The sequence below is a fragment of the Eleutherodactylus coqui genome, chromosome 8, assembly GCF_035609145.1.
Source record: "Eleutherodactylus coqui strain aEleCoq1 chromosome 8, aEleCoq1.hap1, whole genome shotgun sequence".
Classification (NCBI taxonomy): domain Eukaryota; kingdom Metazoa; phylum Chordata; class Amphibia; order Anura; family Eleutherodactylidae; genus Eleutherodactylus; species Eleutherodactylus coqui.
This window is the reverse complement of record NC_089844.1, coordinates 93,020,879-93,032,977: the sequence shown is the minus strand read 5'-3', so window position 1 is coordinate 93,032,977 and position 12,099 is coordinate 93,020,879. Positions and strand designations below refer to the sequence as shown.

General features: G+C 41.3%; 1 protein-coding gene across 3 annotated transcripts in view; it reads right to left on the bottom strand.

Moving 5' to 3' along the window:
• Positions 1–12,099, bottom strand: part of PLCD4 (phospholipase C delta 4) — a 30,460-nt gene that overhangs the window by 11,234 nt on the left and 7,127 nt on the right. For all 3 annotated transcript variants that reach the window (XM_066576033.1, XM_066576032.1, XM_066576034.1), the window contains 7 exons: positions 10,107–10,335; positions 9,028–9,157; positions 3,249–3,480; positions 2,528–2,729; positions 2,297–2,441; positions 1,502–1,654; positions 51–197 (listed from right to left, as the gene is read on the bottom strand). In XM_066576033.1, the coding sequence (XP_066432130.1) occupies positions 51–197; positions 1,502–1,654; positions 2,297–2,441; positions 2,528–2,729; positions 3,249–3,480; positions 9,028–9,157; positions 10,107–10,335 (1,238 nt within the window). The remainder of the gene's footprint in view (positions 1–50; positions 198–1,501; positions 1,655–2,296; positions 2,442–2,527; positions 2,730–3,248; positions 3,481–9,027; positions 9,158–10,106; positions 10,336–12,099) is intronic.

Here is a 12,099-nt window from a genome sequence, read left to right as displayed (position 1 = left end):
TTATAAACTTTGTTATTCAACTCTAAACCGATCAAGAACATAAAACCTGCCTTAGATCTCTTTTTATCTTCATCCACATCACCACTATCTTCTTCCTCAGATATTTCTCCCATGTAAGGGTCTTCCGAGGGTTCACCTAAAGAGTCCTCCAAACGCCCAATCTTCTTGCCTTTCAAAATCATTCTCCCTCGTAATTCCTGAGTAGGAGGAGAGCAAATTACAGATTAGTACAGCATTTTTTTTATAGAAGAGAAGCTTGAAGCTTTCAATCCCCAATGCAAATTCTGTATACCCCCCCCCTACCCCCACCCTCATCAGCCATTACATACAGGGAGCATATGGACCCTTTTGGGTACCGGGGCTTAAATGCAATTTCTTATTATTCTTTTGTAATAGTTAAATAAGATAATCCAGGACAAAATCCTATCCCCACTATTGTTGTTAAAATGTTCCATTTCTTCATTTTTCTTTGGCTGGGTAGTTTGTTTTTAGTCAGCAGCTTGGTAAAGCTGAGTGATGACCCTTATTGGAGGTATAATACCAGACATATTGTTCACCACCTAGATTTTCGGGAAACAGTAATGTAATTGTAGTACAAACAAGAGGGAGCATCATCGCCAAGACTTATTTCCACCCTCTGAAACTAAACACGAAGTCTAGTTTCACACGGCCAAGCGCGATATTGGGAAGTGAAACTCGACCAGAAATCACGCTCAGGAACGTCCGATATACCCACGGATGCTAGGCCTTATTGTGTCAAAAATGCCACCCATCCCTTCAGTACAGTTGCGAACCTCCAGCATGGCTTTCAGCCACGTCGAAGGATCAACAGGTGTTTCCCCTTGTTTTCAATGGGAAGCCTCACATTGCGCTCGCATGCAAATCGCATTCCGTGCAATGTGTTTTCCGGTCCCACTGAAAATAATGGATCAAGGCGTTCCGAGGGAAAGGCTAAAGATAGGTCATGGCGTGACTTTCTTTCCACACCGTGATGTTTGCATCTAGATCTGTAGGGTGATCATACTTTTCATAGGAAAAACATCGTTCATATATATGACTCCATTCAAAAGACTGGGGTTCATATTCGTGCGTCTCACATAATATTCTCATTTAATTAACAGCCAAATTGTAACTCTGAAACCGCTGCGGAGCAGCAAGTCACAGACAAGTCTCACAAATATTTTTTGGGTTGCGCGACTTTTCTGAGATTATGCTGCATGACACATGTCAGCGTGTAGCCCTAACAGTACTTTACATACAATAGAAGGGGAAGCTGATGGGAGAGAATATCACATGACTGAATGATTAGACTACGCAAGGTTGGCTTGTAGTCTGCAACCATGGAGACGCATAGATCTGCACGGGAGATGTATTCACAAAACAGTAGGAGATTTTTAATCAAAGTTGCTTCATTTTTAGATGCATTGGAGTAATAAAAATGATTGCAAATGTCTACATACCCTATCAATTGAGTAATAGGAGGATTTTCCTGCTATCTTACCTCAGGCGATGGCAATTGCACCGGAATTCGTCCATCTAGAGTGCTGGTCACCAGTTTTCCACCCAATATGCTTTTCAGATGTTGCGCCATAGTATCTTGCTGCTCCACACTGCAGTGGTTCTCCAAAGACAGGATGACTGGGTACTCGGATACCTGTAGAGAGTGCCAAATGCTCTAAATACCAGAGTCACATGCCACGTCTCCTTACAGCTGTGTACCCTCCGCGGGAAGAGGTCTGTTTCCGCAGATTGTTTTTCACCACCTGTTCATTTACTGTATCTCACTTGTAAGGAAACGATGTAATATTTATTAAGACGACATATTAGCTTTCCTCCGTCTGAGCAGCGCTAGCAGATAAGCAGTAATGACAGTGACGGACACTCTTTGTCTGGGGCAGCGACGGCTGGCTTCCATCTCATGATGTCGCAGATAAAGTAGCGGTCAACCGGCCGTACACACAGACCGTAACACCTGAGTGTGACCGCGCTCACGCAACCTCTGCCTATGACCCCAAAATCCTCAATTTCTGGGAAAGTCAAGTCAAAGTCAATATGGCCACCATTGTAATTTCCACTAGAGGCATTACTTCGCTTTCACAAACTTCTGAATGACAAATCTATTTATGTACCGAGAGGATCTGTGACTAGGCATATTTGTCATTCAGCGTTTTTGGAAAGCTGGGTGATTCCCCCTGTGGGGTGTAGGTTGTGTTTGTTTCACCCAGCTTTTTAGAAGCAGATATAGTCAAGAGAAGTGGCAAAATAAAAAGTTTTACAAACTTTATAAGCTACACACCCTGAATGCATACTTGTTGATGGCTGATATAACATCTTTGAAGAGGATTTTGGAGGTAAAAGTGTGGCCATGATATACAATAGGTTCTCCATTGGGGCCATCCCAGGTGTCCACCTCCACGCAGCGACAGCCCCTTTTTAATGCCCTGCATTGGATAAAAGAAATCTAGAATTAGTTGGAAACAATCTACCATTGGTGATGAACATCACAGGCAGCGCTGCCTCGTCTCACCTGATATAACCTTCCACACTGCTGTGCCCCCGTAGCTGGTCCTCCATCAGGTAGGTGTTGTGGGAGGAGGAGATGAAGTAATGGCACAGAGGCTGCGTCATATCCTGGTATATCGGTACATGACTCACACTGAAGATGGATCCCTCCGCCGAGCACAAGTAGTTCAGGAAGCCGTCAATACTTAGAGCATGAAGCTTTTTTGCTAAAAATCAGAGAAGTTAAAATTTACAGGGTTGTCCAGTTTAAAAACTGATTTTCATATATCCCGTCACAATTGATCAGGCAGGAGTCCAGATTGTTTAATTCACAGGATTGTCTAGACTGGATGCAATTGGAAGTAACACTCAGCTGAGAGCTGCACTAGGTACATACAGGTTTCCAATTTTGGGGATCTATGATGCTCTGAGTTCAGATCAACAGACCCATGGTCGGTCTGCGACACTCGTCCATAATACAGGCGCAAAAACGTAGTTGTACTGCACTCATATGAAAGCAGCCTAAGTCAGAAGTTGGTTATTCTCCTGAGCTGATACCAACATTATCTAACCATACACTATAGATTTATGGTGGATCGTAATGACTATTATGGGATTAAATGTCAAATATGAATGAAGCTTGTTCATTGCACAGCTATCTTATTGCAGACTTGAAAAAAGGGGATTGTTCTGAATGACTATGATGCTCTTCTGCAACCATATATTACAGTACTCTGCCATCTTACCCGTCTCTGAAGGTTCATATCTGGCAATAAGATCCATTGCAAACTCCTCGGTATTATCCACCTCAAGCTGCTCCTGACGCAGGAAGTCTACAAACTCCAACAGAGTTAGTTTCTTGCAATCCTTTGAGAAGTCCTGGAATATCTTAAGGACCTCGTCTCGTTGGGTCAGAGCTTTGTAAAACAAGACAAACTCATCATCTTCCAGGGTCCCAGACTCTGATTTATCAGCCATCTGAGGAAACAAAAACTATTATAAGGGACCAAATTTCATTCATACTGAGTAATGCCATTAGTGACTGGAGCCTCAGGTAGGAGAATAGATTTCATATTCTATTTACTTTGGCAGCAGTTTTTCTATTTGCAAGAACGTAACTACTAAAATACTGTCTCCTATGTACAAGACTATAACTACTATAATACTGCCCTCTATGTACAAGACTATAACTACTATAATACTGCCCTCTATGTACAAGGTTATAACTACTATAATACTGCCCTCTATGTACAAAAATATAACTACTATAATACGGCCCCCTATGTACAAGAATAGAACTACTACAGTACTGCCCCATATGTACAAGACTATAACTACTATAATACTGCCCCATATGTACAAGACTATAACTACTATAATACTGCCCTCTATGTACAAGACTATAACTACTATAATACTGCCCTCTATGTCCAAAAATATAACTACTATAATACGGCCCCCTATGTACAAGAATATAACTACTATAATACTGCCCCCTATGTACAAGAATTTAACTACTATAATACGGCCCCCTATGTGCAAGAATATAACTACTATACTATTAACTCCTATGTACAGGAATATAACTAATATAATACTGCCTCCCACGTACAAGAATATATCTACTATAATACTGACTCCCATGTACAAGAATATAACTACTATAATACGGCCCCCCATGTACAAGAATATAACTACAATAATACTGCCCTCTATGTACAAGAATATAACTACTATAATACAGCCCCCTATGTACAAGAATATAACTACTATAATACTGCCCTCTATGTAAGAATATAACTACTATAATACAGCCCCTTATGTACAAGAATATAACTACTATAATACTGCCCCCTATGTACAAGAATATAACTACAATAATACTGCCCTCTATGTACAAGAATATAACTACTATAATACAGCCCCCTATGTACAAGAATATAACTACTATAATACTGCCCTCTATGTAAGAATATAACTACTATAATACAGCCCCTTATGTACAAGAATATAACTACTATAACACTGCTCCCTAAGTACAAGAATATAACAACTATAATACTGCCTCCTATGTACAAGAATATAACTACTATAATACTGCCTCCTATGTACAAGAATATAACTACTATAATACTGCTCCCTAAGTACAAGAATATAACTACTATAAAACTTTCCCCTATGTTCAAGAATATAACTACTATAATACTGCCCCCTATGTACAATAATATAGTTACTATAATACTACCCCCTATGTACAATAATATAATTATTATAATACTGCTCCTTTTGACAGTGATATATTATAACATTGCCTCCAGATCAATAGAGTTTCTATACTACTGCATACCAGAGTACAGGAATTTAATTTGTATAATGCGTCCCCTCAGATCCGATGTGCTGTACTGTCATGTCTGTGAATAGAGGCGGACAGAGGCGTGCACTGCAGTAGCATTATTATATTTGTGCTATATTTAGAGACGAGCCTGGGCAATCATAGTGCATGAAAATAAACTGTGGTTGGTAAGTGTTGGCTCTGCTAGATGAATGGCTAGAGAGCGAACTGCAGCCGTCAGCTTAAATGTGTTCTTATAGGTTATATATATTAGTGCAGTTCATATCACAGCAGGTTGTGCATTATCTTATGGCATCAGTATGTAGATGTTAAAGAGATGTGGATGCACATATGATCATATGTGTGTATCTGTTGTGTGTGATCATATGTGTGTAAATGCCCAGGGCTAAGACTAAATGTATGGCTGGCCTTAGGAGGTCTGCAACCAGGTAGGCACCTGAAAACTTTTGATCCCCAATAATTAATTGTATAGCAGTATTATTTAGACATTATATAGCGCTGTATAGATAGAGCTGTTATTGTGTCACAGTATTTCAGCACTCCAGGTTGGTATATACTATTTAGGCACTGTGTAGTATATTATTTCTTAAGTGTATTTTGGAGATTTTGGTGATGTCACTATATAACATTGTTATATGGACCACGTATGGCACTGTTATATAGGCACTATACTGTATGATACTGTTAATAGTACAATGTATGGCACTACAGCAATAGAATGCATCGCACTCTACACATAAGGTCAGCCTTGATGGAATGCATTTATAGCCACAGCTTGATGGTCCGACCTCATGAGAAATCTATGCCTGAGCAGAAGTACAAGAGCTGTAGGAACAGTATGAACAGAACTGACTCCGGTATCTTTCATAATATCCACAGTTGCTGCTCTTTCTACTCATTATGTTTCTTCCCATTATAGCTATTAAATATACCGGCATCTCACTGGGCAGAATTCTGCAACTATTGAAACGCTAATGGATGGAAATACATCCAGTCCCCCCCCCCCCCCCCCTCCTCCTCCCTCACATGGTTTGGTCCAGACACCGTTTCTATTATTCAGTATAGGTTCTAGATAACAACCACCTTAGAACAATCCCTATAGGGGTTACTTACTTACTGGCTAATTAATATTTTAATTATCTTCTATCTTTCCAGCTAAGGGACATACAAATGTGGTTGGGCTGCCAGGGACTCATGAGGGATTGATACTGTTGGTCAAATTGCATTAGTCATTACACTCTGCCAGGAACGTGTTGCACTTGGCCAATGTAGGTATCGTATGATTGGATATCAGAAGATCACATGATGTCAAGACGGGAGAGATAATCCTCCTCTTTATTTGATTTTAGCATTTTTTTCTTAAGGGTTTATTCTACTAATCTCCAACTTTTGATTCTACAACTGTTGGAAAATTCACAACTCTCAACATACAGGTCTGGGATAACAGTGTGCTGGACACAAAGGTGAATTGGGGCCTCTCTGAACCGAACATACACAATAACTCCCCATAAGTCAATACTAGCAGTAATACTTACAATTATCTTTCATTTATTATACTTTGGATGCATTTGCAAACTATCCTTGTACAAAATAACCATAGCCTAAGCTGGTCAGAGTTGGATCAGAAATTGATCATCCAAAAAAAGTGTTTTTTAGGTTTTTCAACTGTCAAACGCCATTATTGGTTCATAAAAAGAAACCTCTTCTGTTACATCCGCCTTGATAAACAGAACTGCAATTGTATTGGTGAGAGAATGACTGTCTGACAGATTCTGAAATCACATCTACACTGTTCAGTGCTGCTGCATACTGTCCTCCATGCTCATGTTATGTCTCTGTGTGCTATAAAGAGTTAGAGAAGAAGAGATCTTGTTTTCTACATGTGCCACTATAGAAGACATCATAACAGGAGGCTCCTTCGACTAGTTCAGAGAGAGCTGAGAATTAGAAATACAATCTGAGGAGGTGATAAGTGCAGAATATAAATCATATAATGGCCAAATATAGTATTATTCCTCATGTACACACTTGACAGCTTATTCTGAAAAGATATCTAAAATGCAAGTAGACTTTAACTCTTTGCTACCTGAACTGACTTATTGTGACTGTCTGATTCAACTTTCCTTTCCTTGTTTTCTGTACTCAGAGATGCACGCACGCACACTCATACAGTAAATTCATGCAACACAATTCAGCGGTCTGCACATGCGTAATACTTGTGGGAAGCCGCTAAATATGAATCTGAATATGCAGTGGTTCATGTAACTGAACTTTTAGTGATAATCTCAATTTCCAAAGAAGTAATGCTTTTTGTTTCGATTCTGTAAAACAGTATTAGTCATCTTCTCGTTTGTTTTTTTGCCATCTTCCCAGGCCTCCCTGTTCTGCTTCTGGGCCCTAGTCACGTGTCAAGTTGACCTTATCGCTAAAAACGACCCTGGGGCAATGTGTTCTCCTAGTAAATATAACTTCATCTATATCCAGATACTTCTGGGAAAGCAGGATATCAGCAGTGTAGTTCCCATTACTGAGAAGGATGGTGATTCAGCTTTCCTAATATTCTGTGACAGACTTGGCACTCAGGATTCTAGGAAAACCCAAATTAGGCCGTATTTACACGAGTGAGAGCGATACCAGTCTGAGAAACTTGGACTAATATCACACTTGCAAACCTGTGATTTTGCCTCTGAGTGTGATTATAATTTTGACATAATATTGACATCGCATGTTGTTTCAATAAGAAAAATTAAAAATCACTTTGCACTCACGTGAAGGGTAGATTCAGACGACCGTATATCGGCTCGGTTTTCATGCCGAGCCGATATACGGTGTCCTTGTCTGCAGGAGGAGGAGGATGGAATAGCCAGGAGCATGAACTGAGCTCCCGCCCCCTCTCCGCCCCTTGACACCATTTGCAATAGGAGGGGGCGAGATGGGGCGGAGCTAAGTCCCGGCGCTTAGCTCCGCCCCGTACCCCCCTCCCATTGCAAATTGTGGCGGGGGGCGGGGAAGGGGCAGGAGCTCAGTTCCTACTCCTGGCTCTTCCATCCTCCTCCCCCTGCAGACAAGGACACTGTATATCGGCTCAGCGTGAAAACCGAGCTGATATACAGTCGTCTGAATCCACCCGAAAATTGTATCTGCATGCAAATGCGATGCAATTTTTAAAAATTGTCTTTGCTCCCATAAAAAAAAAGATTGATAGCGCCCAAAATGTGGGACATGTTGCAAGAGAAAAATCACCCATGTAAATTACCCAATTTAAAACAATGGATTATTATTACAATGCATGAGTTCTGTGTCTCACAGTTGCATAGATCTCGCATATTAATCGCGGCTGTGCAAATACGGCCATACATCTGAGAAGAAAATCTAACGATGCAGTGATGGAGCAATTATGCTGCAAGACTAGATTAATTTGTCGTTTAGGACTCTCAGAAAACTGAATGCAAGGTCTGTGACTGTCATATATGAGGTTGTGTTAAATGTCACCCAGCTGTCCCAGAAACATATATCGCTAAGGAACCTTTCACACGGTACGGAATAGGCCGCATGACACATCGCAAGCTACGGTAAATTCTGCCCCAAAATCTGCAGGCTATCTGCAGATATTGATGAGGAATTGAAAATGGCTTAAAACCTGTCTGCAATTCTGCATCAAAATGCGCAGCTAGACCTGTTCATTTTGGTGTGGAATTCCGCAGCTGCTGATTTGGCTGCATCCTGCGACATAATTCCTTCCCATGTGTAAGGTCATTAAGATGTAATGTTATAATGTTGATACTCGATAACAATTCACTACACCCCCAAACTTGAATGGTATTAGCCTACCTTAGGCCTCTTTCACACGAAAGGCCTCTTTCATTTTGACACAGAATAGGCACATCAAAAAATTGCATCTAAAGGAACCTATGGTTTCCTACGGGTCCTTTCAGATGAACGATTTTTTTGACGTACCGAGATTTCTCTCTGTCAAAAGATAGGACTTGTCCTATCTTTTGACGGCACAACGCTGGCAGCTCCCATAGACTCCTATACGACCCAGCCGGCAAAGGAAAGGGGTGGGAGGGGGAGCGGCATACTTGCAAATAGTATAGTAAAACTATCTGAGCGTTAAAATGATGCTCGTGTGAAAGAGGCCTTGGGAGTGCATAAGTATTCACACCCTTTACCTGAAACAGACGATAAGCATGGTGCTCGTTCATGTCCACGTTCATCATTTTAAGAAGATCCTGGACCTCCTTAAAGTTCATTCTCCCGTCTCGGTTTTTGTCGGCTTTTATGAACCAGTCACAGATCCATCTGAACGGGCGGTCAAGAAAAAAAGCTGTATTCACTAGTGAACTCGACAAAAAGTTGAAAAAGCATCCCAACCATCCCTATTTTTGTGGGATTGTCAAACAAAATGGACCAAAGTGGATGGAGCTTATACAAAGTTGCATAAAAGTTGAGAATCCATGGTAGATCTGGGTCAGAGTTTAAAAGCAGTCGGGGAAGGATGATGCAAATGTTGGGAGGCATGAGGTAGATCTATTTTACTCTTGACATATCCAAAGCTACAAAGCAAAAATCGCAGCATGTCCTATCTTGGCGCATATTACGCGAGCATATATGCCAACATAGTACAGCCTGCACGCTGCGAGGTACACTTGTGTGAGCCCGGCCTTACTGGTTTCATGATCATGTGTGCTTTCAGTGAATTGAAACATTCTTGATTACATTAAAAGCCTATGGAAGTTTATCCTGACCTAGTCTTGCTTGCCCAGCAGATGGTGTGTAACAATGTATCAGTGAATAAATTCCTCTGTAAGCCAAAGGCAGCAGCACAATTCATTCTGCACTGCTGGTAGCTCTTACCTAAACTGATGCATTGTAACAAATTGCAGCTGTAAGAACAGGACTTGATCAGGATGGATTTTAGCCTCTAGATATAGAAAAGAGCAGAGATCTTAAAAATGGTGAAGAATTGGAACCCCTTAATTGTAAAATCAGGCTCAGGCTCATATATTGCGAATAGAGTCGCTAGAAAAATCTATAATGCTTGGACAGTTCGGCAGCAAAAGAAGACGTGGCCGCCAAAGAACACGATGGCTGATACTCCCAAAGCTAATACTGGCATGGATATCGCCCAACTGAAAGAAGCAGTGCAAAACCAAAAAACATGGAGGGAGGGAGCCTTTATGTTCGTGGAGGGTTGTCAACAACTAAATGCCTAACAACAACGACAACTGTAAAATCATTTAAAGGATACTGATCGAGGATTTCCTTCTGGTCCATGTTCCTCACTGTCTCTATGAGTTTCTCCAGGCCGTGGATCCAGCACTGAGCCTCCTCCGCTGTGCTCGCAACAAGGTCAAGGTTTGCCCGTCGCCCATAGAAGACAATGGTAAAACAAAGTGCCGGCTCAAATTCATCAGCAATGCTCTGTAGAATTTCAGACTGATGTCCCTCCCGCACGGTCTCAATGTCACTGATGGAGACTAAATGAAGAAAAATCGCACTTTAAAGTGTTCAGTGGTGAAAGCCAAAGTTTGTGAGTGCAGCTCTGGAGTATAATACAGGATATAACTCAGGATTAGTACAGGATAAATAATGTATGTACACAGCGATTCCACCAGGAGAATAGTGAGTGCAGCTCTGGAGTGTAATAGAGGATGTAACTCAGGATAAGTAATGTATGTACACATTGATTTCACCAGCAGAATAGTGAGTGCAGCTCTGGAGAATAATACAGGATATAACTCAGGATTAGGACAGGATAAATAATGTATGTACACAGCGACTCCACCAGGAGAATAGTGAGTGCAGCTCTGGCGTGTAATACAGGATGTAACTCAGGATAAGTAATGTATGTACACATTGATTTCACCAGCAGAATAGTGAGTGCAGCTCTGGAGAATAATACAGGATATAACTCAGGATTAGGACAGGATAAGTAATGTATGTACACAGTGACTCCAGCAGAATAGTGAGTGCAGCTCTGGAGTATAATACAGGATATAACTCAGGATCAGGACAGGATAAGTAATGTATGTACACAGTGACTCCAGCAGAATAGTGAGTGCAGCTCTGAAATATAATACAGAATGTTAGGCCACTCTCACAATCTGTTTTTTACCACGATTACCGCAGCGTTTCTAATGACGTGGTAATCGCGGTATAACGTTCCCGTTGATTTCAATTGGGCCTTGCGGATATGCGCTTGACCATGGCACTTTCCAGCGCTGCGATTTTCGAGTGCTGTCTGGTCTGCTCTATTTTTTTCCTGCATTTAACGCACCTCATCACCCATTGAGAAGCACTAAAACACGCTGATGTCCTTCTTGGGTGCCGTGAGACCCAATGTTCTTCAGCCAAGCATCTGAAAATGGTTCTGACAGATACAGGGGTGTAACAATGGTGTCACCTGTCTCTAAATGGTGGACAACTAAATAGTTGGAGCTGCTCGTGCTTGTCGAATGATCAAAAGATCCTCTCTACTGGTAGTCCATCAAGGGCATCCTTAGCCTGGTCGCCTTGTGTCCATACCCTCACACATCCACTGTTCCCAACATCTCCTAACTGTCTGGTTTCAGGAGAAATATGTGGAAGACAGGATGGATTCTGAGGCTTTTCAAGAGTTGTAAACAGAAGGCCACCTGGCTGATCCTCACTGTAATTCGGAAGGGACCAATAAATCTTGGTCCAAGTTTGGGAGAGGGTACAAGGGGTCTTTAGATTTTTGGTGGACAACCATACCTTCTCTCCAATCTGGAGTGATTTTTGTGCAATGCGTTTTTAACATTAGAAAGTCCCATTGACATTTGCGTAAAAAAAACGCAGCGATACCACAATGTTAAAAAAAATGCAAGTGGAAAGAAAGTCTTGTATCCTTGTCTGTTGCAGCTTTTTGTAAGTTTGGTGTCTTTTTGGTTCTTGTCCGTTCTTACATTTATTTCCTGTCAGTTTTATGTCAGTTTGTCTTTGCTTTGTCCTGCTGAGTTATCTGACATTTCTGGGCTAGGGTGGCCCTTAGGGTCCTTTAATATATGTTGTCTTGCTAGTGTAGGGACCCGCAAGACAAAGAAGAGCCTTGATCGTGGCTTGCGGGCTTAAGTTTTTGGCCAATATATGAACCAATACCTCATAGTTTTATAGCTATAACATCTGCTTACGTGTACAAGTATGCAAGGTGAGTGTTTTGGTCATTTGTCAATCCCTATGTTATGTCTGTCCATCAGTCCAGTCCGCAGTACGCAGTTCTC